The sequence below is a fragment of the Saccostrea cucullata genome, unplaced genomic scaffold (genome assembly GCF_032062105.1).
Source record: "Saccostrea cucullata isolate Sc308-1 unplaced genomic scaffold, CSIRO_AGI_Scuc_v1 ctg1655, whole genome shotgun sequence".
NCBI classification, from domain to species: domain Eukaryota; kingdom Metazoa; phylum Mollusca; class Bivalvia; order Ostreida; family Ostreidae; genus Saccostrea; species Saccostrea cuccullata.
Genome location: NW_026930901.1, coordinates 155,563 through 183,305, shown reverse-complemented (window position 1 = coordinate 183,305; position 27,743 = coordinate 155,563). Strand labels below are relative to the sequence as shown.

General features: G+C 33.0%; 1 protein-coding gene across 1 annotated transcript in view; it reads right to left on the bottom strand.

Moving 5' to 3' along the window:
- Positions 1-27,743, bottom strand: part of LOC134230510 (uncharacterized) — an 89,594-nt gene that overhangs the window by 39,172 nt on the left and 22,679 nt on the right. The window contains exons 6-9 of the mRNA XM_062712347.1: positions 16,876-16,950; positions 15,734-15,821; positions 8,954-9,184; positions 8,345-8,516 (exon numbers count right to left, since the gene is read on the bottom strand). Of these exons, the coding sequence (XP_062568331.1) occupies positions 8,345-8,516; positions 8,954-9,184; positions 15,734-15,821; positions 16,876-16,950 (566 nt within the window). The remainder of the gene's footprint in view (positions 1-8,344; positions 8,517-8,953; positions 9,185-15,733; positions 15,822-16,875; positions 16,951-27,743) is intronic.

Genomic DNA, 27,743 nt, shown 5'->3' with positions numbered 1-27,743 from the left:
CAGACATAATATAAACACAAGAAACAAAATATGTATAATTAGTCAAATGGAAAAAAAATATACTATTTAATTGGAATCAAAAAATAGATTGTTATTTCAGGGACAGGGAGTGGGTAGGAAGATTGGAATCCCCCCCATCCCCCCCCCTGGAATTTGCTTTGTTATTTAAACAAGACTATATACTGAAGCAAATAAAAAATGACTTTGGACATCCTCCCCCTAACTGAGAAAACATTGACCACACTATCATTGTTTTTATTTTGTTTATTTGTTTTCAGTTTTTTTTCTCCTGCTTGTCAGGAAATTCTGGGCTGGAAATTTTTTGACTGAGATGTGAACACCTCTCCCTACTCCCGAAAAAAAATTCTGGATCCGCACCAGTATTGGCAGTAACTGAATGTCACATCGACAATGGCAGATAACTTCACAATATGAAATTCGTCTAGTGTGCCATGCGATGATCTTTGACCCTTTTTGAACTTTAACCTAATCGTTTGGGTTTATTTTACTCCCCACTATACTTAAACTTGTACTTACCGACTGCCATACATGTTTGTCTCGTCAACTTCATGAAATATAAATCCAGTTATAACACAAAATGAATTAATCCAATGCACACCAGACTGCAGCCATTTGTGCTAATTCCATTCGACAAACCTTCGTCGATTCCGTCACCTTATCAGATGAAGTGGGAATCGGCCGAGGTGTGCCAAATGGTGTTTAATCTAAAAATATGATAATGGGTGACGCAACGTGATGTGATGTAGAAATTTACATGTTAACATGTATAGTACAAGAACAAATTTTAAATTAATTCATAACAAACGATGTTTTAACAAAACTTTTCCATCTAGCCTATTCCAAACAGTATGTGCTGTGTGATTGTGGTGTCGACGGGGGGGGGGGGGGATTAATAAATTTAAAAAGGTCCTATTATGAGCAAAACATTTATCAAAATCTAATTTACATCATTAATAGAATTCAAACTGGTATATAATGAATTAAGCATGTAAAATAAATATAAGAGGTTCTGAGTTAAAGGTCACAGGGCCGGTCTGAGAATTTCATACTCAGTTTAATGAATACATGTAAATCATTGGTGTCGGAAGCAAATTCAAAGTGGGGGGGGCTAGGTGTAAAAAAAAAATTTTATACCTTCTAAAAAAAACCTGACAAGCAAAAAAAAAAAAAAAAGAAAAAAAGAAAACGAAAACATCAATTTCCCAAACACAAAAATCCCATTTCGGGGGGGTGGGGGTGGGGGGGGTTGAATTCGAACTTCAGTACCATAATTTTGTTTTCTATACACTACCTTTTTCCCATTTTTTACCTAAATGTATACTGCCATGTATCTGTGGAAAGTGGGGGGGGGGGGGCTAAACCTATGAAGCAATGTTCAATATCTATACTCAGTATATGTTTGGAAAAAAAGCACCGGCCCTAGCCCCCCCCCCCCCCTCCCCCGGTTCCGACGCCTATGTAAATTATAGAATTATTTTGACTTTTTCCTTGGAAAGCCGGCCAATATGTAGGAGCGTGTTTTAGAGGCAAACACCTTAGTGCGGGTATTACTGTCTCATGACAGCATCTAGTATAAATTATACAAACATCTTCAATTTAATTAATCAGTTTGATCTACCTGGTTACCATTTTTTGTTTATTTTTACAAGACGCATAATTTCTGGTAATTACAGATCTTCCAATTATACCCGTGTTTTAAATATTTGGCCCTTTCTTCTGTTTCATATGTTTGGAATAAAACTTCGACTTCTTAATACACTGTAATATTGTCAATTAAATTATGATAGCTTGGTTGTCTCTGTTTTCGGTCAACACCAGACGAGCACGTGTGCCTAACAATGCCTTTTATAAAACACGAATTAAAGGAAGAGCACATAGTTTATGTATGTAAATTAACTGAAAAAAATATACATTACATAATTTGTTGCATTGTTTACAATGTTATAATTCAATAAATTGAACTTCTCTCTTTTTCTCTCTCGCGCTCTCTCTCTCTCTTACATCGGGTTTTCGGACACATTATTCGCACTTAACTCATTCAAAATGCTAAAAATCACTGATCTGGAATTTTATCCTCTAATGATTTAAATTTTCATGGACATGTTCAATACGTAAAAACTTAACACGCAAAAATTTAAATCACCCTATTTTGGCCGAAATTCGTAAAATTTTACAGCGGTAAAAAATTACCAATTTCTATGTAAAACTTTGATTCCCAAGTGTGGCCCCGCCCTTCCCCTGGGGGTCTAAAATCCACACTACCCAATGATGCTTCCACATAACTGTCAGCTTTTCTGGCTCAGTGGTTCTTTAGAAGAATATTTTTTAATGACTCCACCCTGTTTTTGTCTTTTCTTGATTATTTCGAATGTGAGGAGACTTGTACCTTCATTTTATCAATTTAAATTCCTTTACCTAAGGATGCTTTGTACCAAGTTTGGTCAAAAGTGGCCCACTGGAAAAGAAATCGAAAATGTGGAAGATTACAGACGGACAGATAGCTAGATAGACAGACAGGCGGACGGACGATGGACAAATGTGATCAGAAAAGCTCACCTGAGCCGAAGAGCTAAAAAACTTAAACCTTTGCCATAAGATGCAAGACCGGGGCATCTTTTTTTTCTCAAACACATCTTGTTTTTATCCAAACTGGACAAAAAACGTTTACAATGAATCCTGAAATAATTGTATTGAACTTAATAAATTATTTTGACTCACTCTATGGTCTAAATAAACATGGATGATCCTTTCCAGTGCAATTACCAAAACATTTGGATTTTTATTAACCAGTGTGTATTATGCCCTTCATTAAAAGCAATTTGGATAAGTTTGATGAAAAACTTTAATTTTGTTACCATTTATTTCTTGTGAAACATTCCTGGTATTACGCAGAGTGTGATATGACCTTTACTCAAATTCAAGGTGACTAAGAATAAGATGTTTTTATCTTGATGTATGGACTGAAAGAAAGTGTGTAAATATGAAAAGTCAGTAATATACAAATGGGGTTTGCTCATAACCAGAGTCTGTCATGGCTTTTGCAAGGTCATTTGGATAAGTTCAATGTTACATACATTTCTTTGTCTTCTTCCTACAGAGGGAAACATTGTTACCAATAGTTTTTATCCCTTACAAGATTGTTTACCTGTATGAGTGATCTTACGATGTTGTATAACCTTGAACCAAGGTAATCCTGCCTACAGCTAAAACGGAAGACCTACTCGTTGCTTTGCAATGAGCTCGGCTCTAGTTTGTTACATTATTATTTTACATTATTTTGATTCTGTATATTGTTTTTCAACAATTAATCGAAAATTTGCAGAGTATCATGACAATTAGTTTCAATTTATTTTTTTTTTAATTAAATAAAAAAAATATTTCTATTATCTATTTAAAACTTTGGTCGGCCGTTTTGGTCCCGCCTTACCCCCGGGGGTCATGATTTGAACAAAATAGAATCTAAACTACCTGAGGATGCTTCCATATAAATATGATAATAGTGGCTTTGCTTTTCTTGAGAAGAAGATTTATTAAAGAATTTTCCTATATTTTTCTATGTAAAACTTTGGTCGGCCATTTTGGCCCCGTCCTACCCCCGGGGATCATAATTTGAACAAAATAGAATATACATTACATGAGGATGCTTCCATATAAATATGATGAATTATGGCTTTGCTTTTCTCGAGAAGAAGATATTTAAAGAATTTTCCTATATTTTTCTAAGTAAAACTTTGGTCGGCCTTTTTGGTCCCGCCCTACCCCCGGGGGTTATGATTTGAACAAACTTGAATCTATATTACCTGAGGATGCTTCCACATAAATATGATGAAATGTGGCTTTGTCATTCTTGAGATGATTTTAAAAGACTTTTCCAGTATATTTCTAAGTAAAACTTGGTTCGGCCATTTTGGCCCCGTCCTACCCCCAGGAGTCATGATGTTAACAATCTTGAATTTACTCTAACTGCAGAAATGCTTCCCCATAAGTTTCACAGTTTCTGGCACAGTGGTTCTTAGAAAATTTTCCTTAATCCCAATTATCTTCCTTTGATCGAGGGCATGGCCCTTCATTTGAACAAAATTGAATTCCCACCCAAGGATGTTTTGTGGCAATTTTGGTTGAAATTGGCCCAGTGGTTCTTGAGAAGTCGAAAACGTGAAAAGTTTACAGAAAGACACACAGACGGACGGACGCCGGACAAAAATTGATCAGAAAAGCTCACGTGAGCCTTCGGTTCAGGTGAGCTCAAAACTATTACAATATATTAATATTGATGTTTTATTTGGTTGCACCTTAATTTCATTAATTAAACAAAATTTAATGATCAATAATATTTTCACTCCAATTGTTTTTAGAAAAAAGTGAACACCTCTTCATAGATCCATAAAATATTTGTGAATTGACACCTACTCTGAAAAAACCCAGCGCGGGTATTTGTCCCCATTGGACAGTTCTAGTTATTTCTTTCTATGTAAAACTTTTCTTCCCTGTTGTGTCTCCACTCTGCATGATTTGAACGATTTAGAATCTATACTATTCCAGGATGCTTTCACATACGTTTCAGCTCCTCTGGCCCAGTGGATCTTCAGTAGAAGATTTTTAAAGAATTGTCCTATCAATTTCTATGTAAAACTTTGATTCCCTATTGTGACCCCACTGTACCCCCGGGGGTTATGATTTGAACAATTTACAAACTATGCACTTGAGCGCAGGTGAGCTTAAGAATAATTGTCCAAAACTCAAAATTAACATATTAATGCTCTAAAGGATATATGAGAGACCTTGGAAACGAGAAGTGTTCACAAATTTTGCATCAATAATTTTTATACAACAATTTTAATATTGCCTAGATTTTAAGTTAAGGTTACGGAAGATAAGGCTAGATCAAACCTTTTAAGGTCACCTGAGTAAACTCCGGTGACCTATTGCTATATATTTTGGTCCGTTAACACACTAAATGTGTTAACATTTGAACATTTTCAGCTTCTTCTCTGCAACCACTCAACAGATTTCCACCAAAGTTGGTGTAAAGCATAAAGGGTGAATGGGAACAAAAATTGTGAATTTCATAGTCCCTGCCCCCCTTGGGGCCTGGAGGGTGCGACAAAAACTACAAAAATTAAAGCAATCTTTAAAAATCTTCTTACTCCTGGATCCATGTATCAATCAGCCAAACTGTAGGCATGAATGTAATAATCATTGAGGCCACTACCAAAATTGTGAAATTCATGGCCCCAAGGGTCAGGGGTTCCAGTGGTAAGGCGGGGCTCAATTGATTATAAAGAAAAAATGCATTATTTCTGTAAAAATCTTCTTCATCTGCCCCAGGGTATTAAATAGACTAAGTACATAGTCATGATGAGCAAGAATGCCTCTTCCAAAATTGTGAATTTTATGGCCCCAGGGTCAGGGGTTCTGGTGTAAGGGCGGGGCTCTATTGATTATACATGTATTGTGAAAATGCATTGTTTCTTTGAAAGTCTTCTTCTCTGCTTCTGGATATTAGATAAACTAAGTACATAGTAATAATGAGTACAAGAGCCTCTACCAAAACTGTGAATTATATGGCCCCGGGGTCAGGGGTTCTGGTGTTAGGGCGGGGCTTTATTGATTTTATAGTGAAAATACATTAATTCTTTGAAAAGCGTGTCCTTTGCTCATGAGTATTAAATAAGCTAAGTACACACATGTAGTAATGATGAGCAAGAGTGCCTCTACCAGATTTTTTGAATTTTATGACCCCAGGGTCAGGGGTTGTGGTGTAAGGAACAGGACTCTATTGATTGTATAGTGAAAATGTATTAATTCTTCCAAAATCTCCTTCTCTGCTTCTTGGTATTAACAAAAACAAATTTAGTATAAAGTTACAATGCCTCAAACAAATTTGTGAATTTCATGGCCCTGTGTCAGGGGTTTTGTCATACGGTGTAAGGAAGGGGTTGGCTCTTTTGATTATGTAGTGAAAAATACATTAATTATTTGAAAATCTTGTCCTTTACTCCTGGGCATTATGCTTATGATCCAGGTATATATATTTATGAGGAAGAAAGGGGCATCTAGCAAAATGGTTAATTTCATGCCCCCCTGTGTCTGGATCATCGGAGAGGGGGGGTTACATAGTCTGAAAATAAATTAATGCTTTGAAATCTGCTTTTTGGTATTTATTTACCATTTATCATGAAATAAAATCTATGATTAACATTCCCAAATTTGTGTATATGTGGATCCATGGTCAGTGCTTCCTCAAGATGGGGTGCACAACTGGTTATAATATATAAAAGTAAAAATGCATATTGTAACTCTGATCTGCCTCTGGGTATCAAGTACCATTGCTTATCATAATTATAAACTAAGCATGCTTACTCTATTTACCTAATATCCAGATGAAGATCAGAGTAGCAAAGAGAATATGCACTTCCACTTCATAACCAGTTGTGCACCTCACTTCAAATTAACCACTGACGCTGGGGCCATATATTTCAACATTTTGCAAATTTTATAACAAAATGGTCAAATACACTAAAGAGCGGATTTGAAAGCATCATTTATGACCCCCCCCCCCCACCAAGGGGGTATAAAAAATTACCATTTTGCTTGATGCACCATCATAAATATATATACTAGGATCATTGGCATAAAACCAAGGAGCAAAGGACAAGATTTTCAAAGAATTAATGTATTTTCACTATAAAATCAATAAAGCCCCGCCTTAGCACAAGAACCCCTGACCCTTTGGCCATAAAATTCACAGTTTTGGAAGTGGCACTCTTGCTAATCATAACTATGTGTTTAGTCTGTTCATTTAATACCCAGAAGCAGAGAAGAAGACTTTCAAAGAATATATGCATTTTCATTATATGATACATGTAAATAGAGCCCCACACTAACACTACAACCCATGACCCTGGGGCCATGAGTTTCACAATTTTGGAAGAGGCACTCTTGCTCAACATAACTATGTACTCAGTACTTAGTTAGTTTACTTAATATCCAAGAGCAGAGAAGAAGATTTTCAAAGAAATAATGCACTATCTCCATATAATCTATATAGCCCCGCCTAGCACGAAAACCCCTGGCCTGGGGCTATGAATTTCACAACTTTGATAGAGGACTCAATGCTCATTACATTCACGCGAACAGTTTGCCTGCTTGATGTCCAGAAGTAAAGAAGAATATTTTTAAAGATTGCAATAATTTTGGTGGTTTTGGCCCAAACCCTCAGGCCCTAGGGGGTGGGGACTATAAAATACACAAGTTTTGTTCCCTTTCACCCATAAATGCTGTATACAATATTTGGTTGAAATCGGTCCAGTGGTTTTAGAGAAGAAGCTGAAAATGTTCAAATTTTAACACTCGACGGACAAAACAGATAGCAGTAAGTCACCTGAGATACTCAGGTGACCTAAATATACTAAAACTTAAAATCTCGGCGATAGTTAGAATCAAAGCTAGTAAAGGATATTAAACAAAATAATAATTGAAGCATTTCGCTCCTAAAATAATACAAAAAAAGAAACAGTATACCTTTAACGAAAAAACTTTCCCCGAAATAACGTAACGGATGTCATGCAACATCAAAATAAATTATTACAAGTTGACTGCAAATTCATAGAAGGATTACATATTAAAACAAGAGGTCTATGGGCCTTATAGGTCACCTAACCATTATGCAATAATTTTCAAACAATTAAATTTGGATCATCGTTGCACATCATTACTATAAACTTAACATTTATAGTTTAATTACGTAAAAACCATAGACAGAGTAAGGGAACACAAACAAGAGGTCCATAGGCCACATCGCTAATCTGAGCACTGTGGCTAGGAAAACTCTATTCAGTAGATGCATAAGTGGTCACTATCCTGAAAGAGGGGGGATGATTTGAACAAACTTGAATCTATGTATACATGAATCCACACTAACTACTAAATTAACTATATAGTCCCGCTCTAGCATTAGAAAACCTACCCTTGGGTCATGAATTTCTAAATTATGGTAGAGGACTTAATGCTGATTACAATCATTTAAACAATTTGACTCCTTGATGTCCAGGATTAAAGAAGAAAATTTTTAAAGATCGCATTAATTTTAGTTGTTTTGGCCCCACCCTTCAGGTCGTAGGGGAGCAGGGTCCATGACATTCAAATTTTTTGTTTGCCTTAATCAATAAATGCTGTATACCGAATTTTGTTGAAATTGGTTCAGTGGTTCCAGATAAGAAGCTGTTTAAACGTTTACGACCGACGTACGACGGACGAAAATAGATAGCAATAGGTTACCTGAGTTTACTCAGGTGCCCTAAAAATCCAAGAAAATCTATACCTCATTGTTTTCATTCCCTGATGTCTTTCAAACGGATGTTTTATATTATGTTCGTCGTACATATAACACTCCGTACACAAGTCGTAGTCCTCGCAATACAAACATCGCCATCGCATTCCAATTATTGGTGTTTCTTCACAGACATCACATCCATAAAACTTGTGATGTACACCTTATAATAAGAATGTTTCAAGCAACATATAGAAAATAAATTTCAATGCTGATCGTCAATAAAACCCTCTTGAAAGGGACATACCAACTTTTTATGTTACAGATCTCAGAGGCATCCAAATTAATCAATGGTTTCAGAATTGAAAGACTAATATTAGCTCTGAATTATTTTGCGTACTTTTTGAAAATAAACACAAGAGAATTGTTTCTAAATTAGACACTTTCAAGTTATAAGTGCTGTAAACGAAGGCATCATGCGAATATCTATGAAATATGTGAAGAAGGATGGATAAACTTTTTAATTTTCTTTATATAACTATTTTTTGGAAAAAAAAACATTTGTAAATATTGTTTTATAAAATCTACATTTAAAAATCTATTAACTAGTCATAAGTGAGGAATCATGTTTGTCAATCATACTTTAAAAAGGTAAAGTACCTGTTTGTGAGTTATCGAAAAGTCGCAGATCGTATTTCCCCTCCAGTCCTGTCCTGTATTTATACATGTCTTTTTGGTCTCCTGCATCATTCGATGAGTCCCACTGCACTCGCACCTGTTTTGCGTCCTTAAAGACTTCTATTACCGTTCCAATGTTCCCCTCTCTTCCGTCTTGATCACCATAGCTCCAATCAATCCCCCTGACTACACGTTGTCCTTCTTTGATCTTATCTTTAAAAGTTTCAAAGTAATAATAATAAAGTTTTATTCTACACGCATACTTCTTATAATAATAGTAATGTTTTATACTACTACTAATCATAACTAGATGTTTGATTTTTATGATCAGCTTTATACATTACGAAACGCTACGTGTAGGCAGGTTGTTAGCTTCATTTATTTTTTAAAATAAAAAAATAATTCACTGATATTTACAAATGAATACAGATTTTGAATAATCACCGATCTGATTTAAATTAATGTTGAATGCCATTTTTTCAAATTTTAATTGTAAGAAATAATTGTTTAGGCACGTAGCAACAGCGGAAGGGGGGGGGGGCTGACCCCCACTTTTTTCCCATCATTACCTTTACTATTGAAAATGTCCATTGAAAGGTTTTGTTGGCCCCCATTTTTCAAAGTATCAAAGTTTTCGTCAAAGTTTCTCAAAGTATCAAAGTTTTCGCCAAAGTTTTTCAAAGTGTCAAAGTTTTCGTCAAAGTTTTTCAATGTGTCAAAGATTTCGCCAAAGTTTTTCAAAGTGTCAAAGTTTTCGTCCAAGTTTTTCAAATTGTCAAAGTAATCGCTATAGTAAATCAAAGTTTTCACTGTGTCAAAGTTATAACGATAGTTAACTATAGTAAACTAAAGCTAACTATAGTATTATATTGTTTTAAAGACGTACAACACACTGGGGGAGATAACTCTTGCGATTTCAATTGAACGTTTGACGTGACGTCAAATTTAACGTCAAAAATAAAGCGTCAAAACGACGAGTAAAACGATGTATATCAATCGTGAAAGAAAATTGGAATATGGGACTATCACTTGGCTGTGATTGTGCGTACCATATTCAATCAATAAGTATTTTTTAATTAACCCGATTAAACTCCGTAAAAAGCAAGACATAAAATACCATTTCATTTCATATACAATAAATTGTATTTGTTTCAAAGCGCAGCATTTTTTTTATTCTGAAAAATTTATTTTACATTGCCGCAATTCTCATTATGTACAGTTGGCTATATAATATTCTGATTAATGATCTTCATTACAATTTGTGCATACACGATATAATTACATGGATTGTTTTTCTTTTTTAATTAAATAAAACAACAATAAATAAACAATAAACTTTTTACAATGTAAAATCGATGTCGTTCTCAGACCCTTACTGATCAAAGAGGAACAACTCTGAAAATGTAGGAGATGTTTATTTTCCTCCCTTTATTCACGGTTTTCCACAGAATCAGATACATTTACAGCAAGACTTGATAAATTCGAGAATTGAATACTATAGACCTCATATACACAATGTAAGTATAGAATTGAAAAGAATCGTTCACTTGTACTGAAATTATCTGCATTTATGAATATCCTATTGCAGCAAATCGTAACTTTGACTTTATGTCAACAAAGTCGGTTCGCATTTCCTCGAATCAAAACAAAACATAGTCTATAAGATTTTTAAAAAAATTAACAATGTGCGATTTGATTTAAATTGAAATAGATGAAGAGTTTAATGTTTGATATTTTGAAGTTAATGTGGACGAATATGGAATTTTCATTTTAACTTTAGAAGCGACGACATTGAAAGAAATGCGTACAATATCATGAGGGGTGTATACATGTACCATGCAAATGTCGTGTATCCCCACGGCCACATACTGTCTCGTTTGAAATAATGACATGAAAGAAACTACAATTATTTCATTTATATCACAGAAAAGTTGAACATGCACCATTTTTTAATGAATAAAATTAAAGAAATAAAATTAAAAATCAACATATTCACGTTCAACAAAACTAATTACTTGAATATTTGTATCCAGGTTTTATGTGATATGGAATGCATAACGCATACGTTTATGGACTAAACACTAAAATCTTTCAGTAATTTTTTCCTCATACATATAAAAAGAGTAGTCAATATTTATTCTGCATTCATGAATTTGAAAATTAATTCATACCTCCTCTATTCTTGACGAAATATACCAGTATGCACTGTAAACGACGTTTCGTCAAACACTAATGGTCTGCGACGCAAAAAAGGAAGGGGTGGGGGTGATAGGAGTATTCAAAAATTGCATAAAAATCTACATTTAAATACGCTTTACAAATGAAAACTTTTAAATTTGTAAGTTAATATATTTTTCAAGCAAAAGCAATATTCCAATTTAATTTTTTTTAATTTGTATTTGTAGATTCATATAACAAAGTGATCGACCCGCGTCTGAAAAACGCGCTGGAACGCGATTTATTGAGAAAGGGGAGGGGGTAATTTTCCGCTATTAAATCAAAACTGGTCGTACAAAAATTATACAAAAAATTATGAAGATTATTTTTACCACCAGCTACCTAAAGAAAGTTTTTTACTAAAATTAAACGACAGGTTTTTTCACAAAAAAATTTTGAATTTGAAAAATACGCATTTTTCAAGGCTTAGAAAATTCAAAGTTTTTCAGTTTAAGGTCTTTAAAAATTGTTTTGATGACATATATATCAATAAGATGACTATGTTTTTGTTTTAAATGGTTGAAGGAAAAAGCCAATGAAATTTGACATTAATATCTAACCTGGTTTTTAGAAAATCAAGGTTTATTTAGTTCATTGATTAAAAAAATTCTCTCCTTGTAAACAATTAAAGGGGGGTAACTTTCGGATGTTCCTGTCCAAAAACCACTCGAACGATTTTGTCCAAAATATGCATACATGCAGTAGATATAGTCATGTACTAAATATACAAAAATAACGAAAATTAAACGACAGGAATTTTTTTGGGGTAGGTGTGTTGTACATCCTTAAGTTAACCACAGTACAGTGATATCAGGGAAATGTAGTTTTGTATGCCAAAAAAATTAGACGCAAAAGGAAGTTGATTTTCGAGTTTGGGTAGTTTCCTTTTTTTTTGCTTGTCAGCTTTCACAGGTAAGTAAAAAATAATTTCTCTGGCTGCCCCCCCCCCCACTTTCAAAAACAATGCTAAGTGCCTGTTGTTCGCCCTTCTGCCAAACCAATCACAGCGTACATGCATTAAGTCTCCAACCACTGCAGATTGATTGGTTTTTACGATGCATTTCGTTCATTAAACTCTTGAAAATATTTTTTTGAGCTTTTTGGAAGTGCCTGTTTTTTTTTTCTTTAGATACTGGAGTCTATTCATCGAAACTGATAAGTAAAGTAACCTTAATATAATATACTTCCACTCAACGGACAGTCATATTCGTGCTACAAATGAGCATAATGGGAATAGATGTAGTGTATATTTGCATGTACAACTCTCCGAATCTTTTATATTGTTAATTTACAGATAGAACAATGTAAAGAATACTGTGAATGAAAGTAAAATATCAAATTAAAGTAAAATAGGGGATTATGTCGACTTAAGAAATTTCATCAAAATGTGGATTGAAACTACACCCTTATAGGAAGAAGAGACAGGTTTGATTTTAACGTTATTGTATTAAATTGTGACGGCAGTCAAGGGTACTGTGAAGGATATGGAAATAACGAACAGTATTCAATCTCAACGTCCATAAAACAAATATACAAAATAAGAGCAGAGCAAACACGGACCTCCGAAACATCAGAGGTGGGATCAGGTGCCATGGAGGAGTGAGCATCCCCTGCCGACCGGTCACACCCGCCGTGTGCTCGTTGTCATAATCAGGAATTAACGGAAAAAATCCGTGGTCAATTCAGTGTATAAATAATGGACGTGCCCGAGTCGATGCTGCTTAAATCGTATGCTCAGATCAAGTATATGTAGATCGAGCCTCGTTAATTCAGTCATCATTAGAAAGCCCTTAAATCACTTCAAGAAGAGAACTTTTTCCGGAACATTACTTCGATGCTTATATTGAATAGAAATAAACTCATGAAAAACCAAATAATACAAAAATGTTTCCTAAATTTGCAGTTTTCAAATTCTCTAATACGGGCTCAAATTTATATTCTAGGATGAACATAATTCAACTACGAAAGTACTGACTACACAACAGGCTTGGGGTATTGCTTATTGTAATGGTAATGCATTTCAATGAATTACATGAACTCAAAGTAATGTGTAATGCCAAAAAATTGTATTACATGTAATGGTTATGTAATTCATTACATGTACTTCATTTAAATTATTGTAATGCTGGCATTACCATTACATAGCATTACACCGTATTATTTTGCATGTACCTATTTTAAAATCAAAATGGACATGGAAAGAATTGTTTAGGTTATTGTTGTCCCCCGCTTTCGCGAGAGCGAGGGGACATTAAATTTCATTCGTCTGTTCGTCAGTCTGTCCGTCTGTCCGTCCGTCAAAAAAACTTTAACCTTGCCCATAACTTTTGATTTGATGGAGCTTTGACTTTCATATTTAACATATGTTTTCCTTGTGATAAGACCTTTCTTTGGGTAACACTAAATTTGGCATTTTGACCTTGACTTTGGAGTTTGACCCACTTTTACAGAAAAAAATTCCTACTTTAACTTTGGCCATAACTTTTTAATCGTAGATACTAGAACTTTTATATTTCACATATATATTCTTTATGACAAGACCTTTCATTGCATACCAACAACTTTGACCTTTTGACCTTGACCTTGGAGATTTCCGAACTTATGAAAAAACTTTAACTTTGACCATAACTTTTGAACAGTACGGGCTAAGGCTTTCATACGTCAATATGTTATCCTTGTGAGAAGGCCTTTCATTGGATACCCAGAACTTTGACCCTTTCATCTTGACCTTGGAGTTTGACCTACTTTAAAAAACTATGACCTTTGCCACAACTTTTGAACAGTAGATAATAGGACTTTTATATTTCACATATGTATTCTTTGTGGCAAGAACTTTCATTTGATATCAACAACCTTGACCAATTGAAGTTGACCTTGGAGAACTTCGTACTGATGAAAAAACTTTAACCTTTACTATAACTTTTGAATGGCAAGGGCTAGGGCTTTCATACTTCACATATGTAATCCTTGTGAGAAGACTTTTCATCAGATACCAACACTTTAATACTTTGAGTCTTCAAGCTTATTTTCATAAGATTTGATTTCAAAAAATTATTTCAAATAGTTTTTTTTTAATAAAATCGTGTATGAAGTACTCTAATTAATGTTAATTAATAATTGTCACAGCTAGAGTGTCAACAAAACACACTATGGGTTATGTAACAATTAAACAGTGCATTGTTTGGAGAAATGCTCCAAATTACCAGTCCCTTTCTCTTGACTGTGTTTATAAAACATTAATTAAGCTGGTCTAGCTTGAACTGACATGAAAAAAAACACGGAACCAAAGAAAATAGAAGACATACAGACATTAATGCTTAGCAAAGCAAAATGTACATACTGTCTATAAATTGTATAACTTTGTCAATGCATTTATTTTTTTCATAGCGTACATGATCCAAATAATCGATTTAAGCTTCATTATTAAAAATTTTGGACAGGGCTTAAAGTGTCCTAAAAGTTAAATTGCTTTTTAACATCAACAGTTACACAAAAAATGCATATTGTTCATGTTTTACATTACTGACAATTTAAAAGTTTAAACTTTCTATGAATGTAATTAAGTTATTGACGGTGTAATATATACAAATACCTGAAATCAAAGTTGAATTATCATTTATCATGATTGGTTTTGAAAGGTGGATGCATGTTTATAAAAAAAAAATTTTGTATAATTTTTCTATTTTTAAAAATCTCCAAAAGTAATGGTAATGGTAACGCATTACTTTACTTAAGTTATGGTAATGTAATGAATTACCTTAAGAAAATAGAGTAATGGTAATTTAACGCCCAAATTGTTAAGTTATCGTAAATTAATGCATTACTTTACAAAGTAATTCGCCCCAAGCCTACTACATGTACACAACAAAGGTGTCCGAACCGGACGGGCCTTTTTTGCAAATATACACATAATATGGGCATTGAAAATTGGAGTTTACCTCCAATTAGCCCCCCCTTTTCAATTTGCTTCCGACGCCCATACACAAGGCTGAAAATGCAACTTTCACTGTGCGAAGCCCTTGACACTTTAAGGTGAAAATTGCAGGTCCTTGGAAGAGATTTTTAAAACCGAGGTCCCCTTTCAGTGAAGGCGTTGACACGATAAAGAAACCCCACTGCTCAATGGCCATGACAACCAAGTAAAGTTCTAAATTGGAAGTCTTTCACTGGCATACGGTAACGTCTCTCTAAGATAAAAAATTCTAGAATGGGACACAAAAGCGAATTAATCAATCCCACTTAACTATGAAGTTGCACTTCTACTTATTTATTTTTTGTTATCACAATTAATTTTTGATAATGGAAAAGCATTTTTAAAAAGAATGTGTTTTAACGACCACAAATCGGAATCAGGACAAGTCGCCCCTAACGATATTAAAGACAGTTCGACCCAATTGAGGACAACTTGCCACAACTCAATACAGCGCATCCCAATTGTAGAGACAAACCGTATAAACGCATAGTCATGCACAGTGTAGTTTTATGCCCTAATATTCAAAAGATTTGTTTGTCTTCCTTTACTAATGGACTATCAAATTTAATTACCTCCATCATAGCACTCTTTTATTTTCATACCAGCAAAATATTTGCATTCTGCAAGAATATTATGCACGGAACAATGGTCTTGGATATCCTGAAAAACAAAACAGATGATACAAAAGACTATAAATGTAGTATAAATCACATGTACGTTTTGATTATTCCTGAAAAAAAATGCATGTCTACTCTAACAAAAACTACTCTAGGAAAATTTTGTTAACTATAATTTATATAGTTAATCAAATTTTTATTGTATAGGTTTATACATCAAGACTGTTTTTTTTATAGTAAAGTGAAAGTTTTTTTCTATAGTATATGCAAGTTGCAAAATTGTTACTACAGTAACTTAAAGTTCCAAACTTTCACCACAGTTAAGTTTTTACTATAATAAATCTATATTACAAAGTGCTCGGAATAGAAAATAAAAGTTCCAAATTACCTTTTCTAGATGAAAAAAGAAGTGCAAATATTTTTTTCTAAATGAAAATAAACATTCCTTATTTTTTGGCTAATAATAGTGACATTATAGATTTTGGCTAATAATAGTGACATTATACGCTTTTGCTATGCTGTCACATACACCTCTGTTTATGCTTATCTACTAGATCTTTGAATAGTCGTAAACTGAGAAACATATTTTTAAAAAGATGTTTCCTTTTTTATTTATTCATTTTTTTTTAAACTTTATCCCTAAGAAAAAAGATTTCTATCCCGAGCGATAATGAAAATATTCTGGACAGAACTCAGAAAATCATTTCATTTGAAGGGATGATTTCAAAATAAAATACCTTTTTTTTTATCGAAATAAATCAACCCTTTCGTCAACTATTCTTTTTTAAAAGGGGTTAAAATCGAGCGCTTTTGTAGATCCGTGTTGCAGGGAATTAAGGTCAATACATTAATTATGGTTAAAGAATGATCATTTTGCTAAAATATATTCCATTTAAATACGTCAGATGCAGGTTTCATAACTATTTAAATGTTGATTTGGTCTACAATGTTAAATGCCGGTTTTAAGATGTTGATAAAGATCACATGTATTGAAAGAAACGTGCTTTACTTTTTATTCTCTTATAAAGTCGATCGATACATATTTCTTGAATATCACAGAATCAAAATTGTATATTCTATGAAGGTTTTGAATTTACCCCCTTCTTCTCGTCACTTTCATCCTCGTAATCTTTGTCAGTGTCATCAGAGTCAGAAGAATCAAAATAATACATCTGTAAAAAAAATAAATTAGTTCTATTTCTTATTTCGTCTATGTATTTCTCATCACCTGGAAATTATTTACTCTGTTCAAAAGCAATATTTTATGCGACGAATTTCATTTAAAATGTACCACGTATCTGTGTAAATTTTAACAACTGATAAACCTCTTTTGTAATATTATTATCACATTCTTTTGCTGCATGCCTTTAAATTGATTAAGAACTTGATGTAACAAGAACCGTTAAGGACATTGGCAACGTTTCTGGATTTTGTATAGAATTTTTCACGAACTTTTGAATAGGTTTAATGCAACCAAACATGTTCAATTCATGCCCTTTTTACCCATCAAGCCAGCCTTTCTTTAAAGATTTTGTCAAATCAATGTTTTTACAATTCTCAATGCATTTCCTATGTAAAATGTTGATAAAATTGTCCTATATTATTTTAACCATAAGATTTTTCTATAACCCATTTATTTCATAAAGTTTATACATGAAATACAATGTTGAATCTTCATTTCTGATGACAAACATATACTTTGGCTCAAATTGCAAATATAGAAAGAAAACACAGAGATGCCAGCACTGTTCTTTGATTTTGAGTTATTTCTCTTAACATCTAATTATTATTCATAATGACCAAGAGACTGGTTGTTTGTTTCTATACTATAATTTACTTAATTTGAAAGGAACTGTCATTAAACATTTTTGCAAGGATTTATAATTAACTTTTAATGATGCCTCCTTCAAAAACCTATAGAATCGTTCTCATCTGGTCTTAACCTAGCTATCACCACTCTCAGCATAATTATGTCACTTCTTTGCACTTCCCAGCATACAGGTACTTATTCTAAATGACGACCTGTTGACTGTCTGCCCCCTCAGCACAATGTAAACAAACCCATCTCTGCTGTTCTTTTATTATTGTAGAGTTGAACATATCAGATAAAAACGCGCTTTATTGGTTTTCACCGCCTAGAGAATTCCATACGGGAGATCACTCTCGATGACTATTTTTATAATTGAAAAAACCTGGGTATAAACCTTTTTTTCTCCGGAAACCCTGCGTTGCCAATGACCTTAATTGAAAATGTTTCTCAAATGCACAATATTTTTATAAGGGCCGATACACACGATAAGGCTTTCCTTATAAGTCACGGATCTTAAGTTTATAGCCTTACCGTGTACACCCTCAATGCACATTTATTTCTTATAATCAATGCATGTAAACCATTTCAGTTCAAGTTCAATCAACACCACTTACATTTTTTATTGAAGAAAACACAAAGTATATATGGACAAGATTGTGAAAATTTCTGCAAATATTTCATTTGACCTTCTCTTCTTTGTATACTGGTCGGTAAAACTATTTGAAAATACTAGCTCGTTATATGTTATTTCGTTTAAGGGGACGAAGGATGTTTGGTCACACTTATTTCGCTTATTCCACAAAAGTGTGACGTCATTGTTGGGTTTCCCCGTACTCCAGAAATGTAAACATGAAACATTTTTCTCAAGCTCTTGTCTTGTTTAACTATATCCTGTGCAACATTGAGCTCAGCTTCACAAATCGATATTATTAAAGCTAATCAATAATATGACGATCTTGCATTTCAGTGTAAATTTTCAAATATTAAATGATAGGATTTTTTGCAAATTAATTTTTTTGTTGTTTAAGGTGTCTTAAAAAGTACGCAATTTTCTGTCTCCTGATGCGGTGTGACAAAAGAATATTGCTTTTTCGAATTTTTAACCCTATTCATACTCTGAAATATTTTTAAAGACACATGTTAGCTTACATATTTTTATCTATACTGAAAAAAAATCCATTATGGACCAATTATGGGCCGAGAAACATTGAGAATTAAAACTCCACTTAGACACTGTGGGTATAGTATTTGTTACTCAAAATCTCAAAAATAAGTCTAGAAACCTATTGATATATATGCTTTAAAGTATGTAGGACATACTATATTAGAGATCTACATAATATGAAAAAAATTAAATGACAGGTGTTTTTTCAACTAAAGGTCTTTCTTCCCCTTAATAATGTGCGCTGTTTCTTATTATACATGTATTACAAAAAACATTGTTCCACCACATGGAATCTATATGTTTATAATATTGGAAGTCTTGCCTTACCTTTGGACATGAGAGCCCAACATCCTGCAGAACGTTAGGTTTACGACCTACATGTAAAAGAAAACTTTACCGTGTGTACCGGCCTTAAGACTGTCCAATTCGTTACAAGTCGTTAAATTAAGCAATAATTTTACATTATTCATGTACAATGGTTTAGAAAACAATTCTAACACATCTGTAACATTTTGTTATGGTATTTCATTATACATGTATCCAGACGTTCTTGTATCAGGTTAGTTTAAAGAAAAATACTGAAAAGCTTTACTCATCTGACATTTTTATAGCCCCGCTTGAAAAACTTAAATTGTGCAATCTTTAAAAATCCTGTTCCATACTCCTGAAAATGGACACCAAGCAGTCAAACTGTTGGTATGATTGTAATCTGCATTGGGTCCTCTACCAAAATTGTGGAAATCATGGCGCCGGGGTCAGGAGTTCTAGTGCTAAGGCGGGGCTATATAGATTATATAGTGAAAATGCATAAATTCTTTGAAATTCTTCATCTTTGCTCATGGGCATTAAATAAACTAACCAAGTGCATAGTTCAGTTGAAAATGACAGCCTCATCAAAAATTGTGAATTTCATGGCCCCAGGATCAGGGGTTCAAGTGCTAGAGCGGGGCTTTATAGATAATATATAGTGAAATTTAAATGCATACAGGATCACTTCATTAGATTTGACCTAAAGGACCGGGCTTGGTTTTATTCACTACAAAAAGCTTGTCGATTTCCGTTCCGAATAATGACATTAGGCTGAATACGTATGACAATTTGTTTTTCCTAAATCTTTATTTCAGCGAGTAGAGGCAGGAGGAACCGGGCTTTCATTGATTTTCTGAGTTTGTTATCTCCAAATGCAAAAATTGATATTTGTCTTTAGCTCTCACTGTGAATAATGGTAATATTTACTGTCTTTGAAATTCTAATTTTATGCCTAGGCTATTTATCCATTGATATAATAAAATAAGTCATCAATTTGTGCAAATTATGCAGGCCTAAAAGAAATCCAAGGGGCACAGTTACTGATATATGTAGCCAAAATCAATGTGATAATATTCTTATGAATGTCTACAAATGAAATTCATCGCAGCTCTGTGCTGCCAAGAATACCTGTATCGAATAACACAGTGTGAGTTAATCTTGTCCTCAGAGAAAAAGTGCTTGTACTGAGGTTTGTTCCGCCTCACTGACAACTGTACACGTACATTGGATTGTTACGATTTGATTTCTCTTAAGTGTTTCTTGTATCAAGAATTGGCATGCCTAAAGGATAGATAATTGAAAGAAAATACACAAATCTCTATAAAAAAAAGTGAAATAGTCTTTGAAAAGGCAAAATTTAAAAGTGTAATACCAGGTGGATTCGACCCCCCGACTTGAAAAGGAAAGTTTCCACGGTGTAAAAGCGCATGTATCAACTGAGCTAGTCTGACTATGAGAATGAAAAGTATTAATTTGAAGCAGATTATCAAAATCAGGTTTCCTTATTTTTTGTATTTTTTTTTGTGAATTTTGACCCTAGGGCAGGGGTACCCCTAACAAAATTCTATCTTGAGTTATTCCTTACATCCCAACCTATCGAAATATCACAAGTTTATTTAGTGACAGCGTTCCCTGAAGGACTTCAAGGCCAAAATTCATGCTAAAATCAACGCTTAAACGGACGAAATGGTGTCTCTACCAAGTTTTGAGGTTTATTGTAAAGTTGTAAATATATATTTAAGGTATAAAATACAAATTAAAAAAATTTAGATATATATATACGATCGATATAAAACAACAAATAAAGATAAATTTTTTAATGTCACTTTTTGCTGGAAAATTGTTCTCTCCTATAGGTCAATTCTTTTGTCATAGTGAATACATCCTTCTTTGAAAATCATCTCTGTTCTTGGGCGTTAAATAAACTAACCAAATGCATAGTTATGTTGGATAAGATTGTCTCTTGCAAAATTATGAATCTCATGGTCCTAGGGTCAGAGTTTTAGTGACAGGGCGGGGCTATATAGATTATATAGTGAAAATGCATAAATTTTTTGAAATTCTTTTTCTCTTCTAGCTGGCATTAAATAAACTAACCAATTGCATAGTTATGTTAAATAAGGCTGCCTCTGTGAATTTCATTACTCCAGGGTCAGGGGTTCTAGTACAAGGGATATAAAGATAATATAGTGATAATAAATTATTTCTTTGAAAATGTTCTTTTCTGCTCCTGAGTTAATTAAACTCACCAAGTACATAATTATGTTGAATAAGAATGCCTCTTCCAAAATTTTGAATTTCATTGCCCCTTGTTTTGGGGTTCTGGTGTTAGGGTGGGGCTCTTGATTATTTAGTGGAAATTAAATTCTTTTAACATCCTCGTTTAAATACTGCATCTTGGTTTTAAACCAATAAACTATGTACATAGTTTTGAGGAGGAGGAATGCCTTTTGAGATTTGTGAATTTCAGGGCCCCTGGGTAAGAGCATCTTGTGTTAGGGTGGGCTCTAATGTTTATATTGAAAGTGCAAGAGTTTCTTTTTTTAAAAATATTTTCCTTTGCTCCATGGTGGGTATTATACCAATGATCTTAGTAAATATTTATGACGAAGTAAGCTGCTTCTTCCAAAATTGTTAATTTTTGGGCCCCAGGGACAGAGGTACTTGAGGGATGGGAGGGGGTTACATAGTCTGAAAATCTGCTCTTTGGTATTTATCAACATTATGATGAAATAAAATTTCCAAATTTTGAAAGATGTGGTTCCAGGGTCAGCGGTTCCTGTGGGAAAATCATTTTCTCTTTGTTCTTTGATTTAAACATTATGATGAAATAAAATTTCCAAAATTTTGCAAAGATCTCTAACGTGGTAAAAATAAATTAGATACCGCGCCAACTAATGTGCGATGACGCGCAGACAATTTATATCCAAAATGTCTTGTTTAAAAAAGGGCAACAAGAAGAGATGGGCGTGGTTGCACATAAAATAAAAAGAAACTTTTGCATTTTCTCTTTGTTACTATTTCTGATAAATTTTATTTTATTTGACCCCCCCCCCCCCCAAAAAAAATCACATTGAAAAAGTATATATAGTCACACAGATTTTTTTTTATATTAAATGCATGCTATTTTTTCTTGATTGAATAGTCATGATAAGCAATGGTACCTGTACAAGAAATAACTTATGATAATAAAGGAACTATGTTTTTTCCAAATTTATTTTTTTTGTTATAGGCCTAAATCCTCATTAAACGGTACATTTTCAAAATTATTTTGTTAAAACAAATTCAATTTGATTGTAAGAGATTTCGAAAATTGTTATAATTTGAATTATTTCATAAAATAAATTTAAAAATTCTTGAATTATTTTTTCTTTGGGAGAGGGGGTAGAAAAGGATACTGTACATTTTTTAAATATATAAAATTGATTTCAATAAATTTATACCGACATATGTATATTTATATCTATGTAAATTATATACATGTATTTTCTTTTTCTCCAAGACAGTTTATTTTAATTTTGCGATGATGGATTAGAAAAAGGCGACATTGAAGACATATTCTTAAATGTATATACTAGCAAAAGTTTGTAAATATAAAGAAAATATTTTCATGTTGGAAATTCTTTTTAGCAGATTGTTAAAAGTTCTAAAAATTTGAATAAAATGTTTCATATGTTGACCGTGAGTACCTTTGTACATGTACTAAAACTGAACACTAGTGGTAACTAAATATAAGAAATGTCTCTAGGCTTAACCTCAGAATATAATATTTGACACGCACCTGCCGCTTATAAATTGTTTGATCCGTGCCTTTGCGGCATACACAAACTTATGACGACATAATCAGGAAATGACGTACATTTTGTGGAGTGTAATGAATGAATGGACAATAAAATGTATCGATAATAAAGGTATGTGCTTGTATTTCTGCGGGAACAGCATGAATATTTTTCTTGTTGGTGTTCCAACACAACCCCGCACTATATCTATGACGTCGTGGAGGTATTGCCTCTGCAATCGGTACATCGATTAACTCAGAATCGGACAAATAGATCACTTGGATATTTCTGTCAACAACCTCTCTTGGAATTTTATCAACAACATGCGTTATCAAGTTTTTAATTACCATAGCGCTCCGTTATTAGCAGACTTATTTTTATATTCATATGAAGCAGAATTTATGCAAAATGTTATGTCGTGCAATGAAGAAATAAAGAAACACTCGACATTTAAATATATCGACGATAAATAAGTATTGTTGACAATTAATAATGGTAATTTCCATTCCTACGTCGATTACGATATATATTCCTGGTTTATGCAAAATGTTATGTGTGTGAAGAAGAAACACTCGACATTTAGATATATCGACGACGTATTGTTAATTAATAATGATTTCCACCATATTTTACTTGAAAAAGACACTAAATAGTTATCCAAAAACCTAGCTATATGATAAACATGATGACTTTAACTTTTCTATCGTCAACTTCCCTTACTTATGTAACAATATACTTTCATCACCTGCATATGGAGTATATATATCTCAGTTGATTCGATACGCAAGACCATGCTCTACGTATGAACAATTTCTTAAACGAGGTAAATTATTGACAAGCAAGTTGACGAAACAAGAATATGAGCAGCTTCGCTTAAAGTCATCATTTCGTAGGTTCTATGGTCGATACAATTACCTTGTCAGCAAATACAATTTATCATTGAATCAAATCCTGACTGACGTTTTTCATATCAATTGTTAGTCCATTATTTATACAATGAATTGACGAAGGATTTTTTTCTGTTATTTCCTGATCACGACAAGGAGCACACAGCGGGTTTGACCGGTCGGCAAGGAATGCTCACTCCTCCATAGCACCTGATCCCACCTCTGATGTTTAGGGGGTCTGTGTTTGCTCTGCTCTTACTTTGTATTGTTTTATGGACTTTGAGATTGAATACTGTTTGTTATCTCCATATCTTTATTACAGTAAAAATCAGTTTCTTGCAAATACTTTTATATTGTAAACGGATTAATATTTTGAAAAAGGTCATGTATATTATTAAAGCCGCTTAATCCGAAACAGGCACATACTATCTTACACAATAAAAGTACGTCATTACATAGATAAGATATACAAATAAATTATAATTGGTGCCTCTTTCAAAATGGTGAATTTCATGACCTTTGATTTAAAACACGAAACAAATTCTATTGTTGGAAAGTTGTCAAATGATGCTCAGGTTACTTATAAGGCCCATGGGCCTCTTGTTAATACACAAACACCTTTGTCAAATTATAAATTTCACTGGTGTAGCGCATTAAGATTTAATTCAATTTTTTCTGTCGCTACAATATTTGTTACACATCCACTGCCAAAATGTTTAATTAAAGTTGGAGAAGTGATGTAATTATCTAACATCTATAATGACTGCAAGAAATTAAGTCAAGAATTGCAATGTCCTCGAACATCTATGAGCACCTTAGTGTTGTAAAAACATTTTGCCCTAATTTTTTGCAAAGTTTCACGAAATTCTGTGCACTGATTTATAAGAGGAGTTGAGATGACAAACTGATCATCTATACTCAAAATTTGGCCAAAAGTGCCGAGATTCCCAGAAAATATAAAGAAATAAGAATTTCCTGGTAATATCAACACCTGCATATTGTTTCCTAAAAATCTTCAAAGAAATTATTTATCATGAGATGCGCTGACAAAAAAAAAAGCCGAACTGAGTCAAACACATTATCGTACTGTCTTACTAATGCGGAAGTAAATGTCATACTTCCTGACGGATACGGAATTCAATAGTTGCCGTGTGAAACATTGGCGAGTAAGTTTTCTCTAGTGTAGCAGAATAATAAGTTGAATGAAATCGTCACTTGGGGTTCACATCTGATTGAGACCGGTCCTTCGGATGAGACCGTTTTAACCGAGATCACGTGTCGCAGTATAGTTTTCTGTATAAAAACAATCTTTCGCTGTAAAAAGTCCCCGAGCGTGGATGGGCATATTTGATGTAAAATCTGTAGGAATCATTTCTAAGAAATGTTTATGTTTTAACGGTCCATTATTTTGTTGAATGAACATAGCTTGTCAGATTTTACAAACACAGCCATAGGATTTTTCTTTAATTTAGTTTGAAATACCTTGTCATACATTTATGACCGTTTTTCCTAAGAGGTACAATAACATAGTAATGTTTCAGCAAAAAATAAAACACCAGCATAAAAAATATAAAAGATTGAAATTGATTTCGCCCAAGATATAAACAAACTGAGCCAAAATATATTTAATTCTAAATCTAAAGACATCAGTACATAAAACCACGGACCTATAAACTAGTTAGTATATAGGTCTCTGAAAAATGAAATGGACAAATAATTGATTGTTTATATTAAAAAAAATCAACGTCCATTTCAAGGCTCGAATCAAAAACTTCACTTTTAGTATACTGTACAGGCAGCCTACATTACTGACCTATCACTGCTACACAAAGAGGACAGCACCACATTTACACAGTTGGATATTTTGTGGAAAAGTTCATTTTTTATAGTCTCTGGATCTTTTCTCTATTTATTACAAATGCATTTTCGTTTCTTTGAATTAAAATGCAAACAATTAACGTTTCAAAGTTGTAGGAAAGAACCAGAGATAGGGAGCAATTCGAAATTATGTTTAAAAATGTACTTTTTTGTACAAAATGTTTGATCTAGCCAAATTGCAAATTATTTTTTAGCAAATCAAAATTCACGTTTGGCTAAAAAAATCCCTTTCCTATTACACAGGAACCCGATAAAAAAATAAAAAAAAATATTAAAATCGAATGTGACACATCATTAAAATCTTCAATTTTGAAGTACGCCCAGATTTCTGCCGAATGTTAATCAAAAGCACCCTCACTCTTTGATGCTTTTCTTTGGCATATGATTGTATTTGAATGCGAGTTAATAATTTTCGATGGTGTAACCTAACAAACATCAGATAACAAACATCAGAATACAATCTTTATTGAACAGGAAATAACTGACGCTTTGCTTTTATGCATCTTAGTTCGTCAATTTATTCAATTTTAGTATGCAACAATTATTCAAAGACATAGTAATTTTACCTGATCCTCATAAGGCGATTCCATTTTAATCGTCTTGAAATCCATGCCCTAGTAGACGTAAAAGATAAAGATCATTATAGGAAAAAATAATTGAAAAATTTATTTTATTAAGAGATTTGTAAAAGAAAAATCCCCATGTTATTAAAACGGAGAAAAAATCTAAGTCCAAAAAAATTATCCTAAGTCCAAAGAAATACAGCATGCGCCTTTAATTTTTTAAAATGTAAGGGTATTCCACAAGTGTAGATGGGCGTATTTGACGCAAAATCTGTAGATATCATTTGTAAGAAACATTTACGGTTTAAATATCAATGATTTTTTGGGATGAATATATCTTGTCAGACTTTACAAACTCAGCCATTGGCTTATCTTTGATTCATGTTTGAAATACCATGTCAGATTGTAACATTTATGACCGTTTTTCCTAGGAGGTGCAATAACATGTTTCACAAAAAATAAACACTGGCATTGATGATAAGTGCACATGTTCATCATAGAAAATATAGAAAATTTAAATTGATTTCGCCCAAGATTTAATCAACCTGAACCAAAATTTATTTACTTCAAAATCTTAACACATCAGTACATAAAACCAGTGACCTATATACTGGTCAGTATATAGGTTCCTGATAAAATGAAACTGAAAAATATAATTGATTGTTTATATTTAAAAAAAAGTAACATCCATTGCGAGGCTCGATTAGTATACAGTACAGGTGGCCTATATTACTGGCCTATCACCGCTACACAAAGAGGACAGCACCACATTTACACAGTTAGATATTTTATGGAAAACTTTTTTTTATTCTCTGGATCTTTGTTTTTTTTTTTTTATACAAATGTATTTTCGTTTTTTTTGAATTAAAATGAAAACAATTAACGTTTCAAATTTTGCTGAAGAAAATAACTTTCTTTATGAAATATAGAAATAAATCTTTTGAATTAGAAAAAAATGTTTAAAATGCACTATTTTGTACCAAATGTGTGATCTAGCAAAATTGCATATTATTTTTTAGTAAATAAAAATTCACTTTTGGGAAAAAATATCCTTTTCAATAGCACAGGAACCCGATATAGAAAAATGTTAAAATCAAATGTGACACATCGATAAAATCTTCAATTTTGAAGTACGCCCAGATTCCTGCTGAATGTTAATCAAAAGCACCCTCACTCTTTGATGCTTTTCTTCGGCAAATGATTGTATAATAATTTTCGATTGGGCGTTACACATACAAGCATCAGAATACAATCTTTATTAAACAGGAAATAACTGACGCTTTTTTATGCATTTTAGTTCGTCAATTAATCTAATTTTAGTATGCAATAATTATTCAAAGACATACAATGTAGGAATTTTACCTGATTCTCATAAGGCGATTCCATTTCAATCGTCTCGGAATCCATGCCCTAGTAGACGTAAAAGATAAACATCATTAGAGGAAAAAATAATTGAAAAATTAACTTTACTAAGAGATTTGTAAAAGAAAATCCCTACAACGGAGAAAAAAAAATCTTAGCCCAAAGAAATTAATACAGCATGCGCCTTTTATTTAAAAAAAAATGTTTGGGTA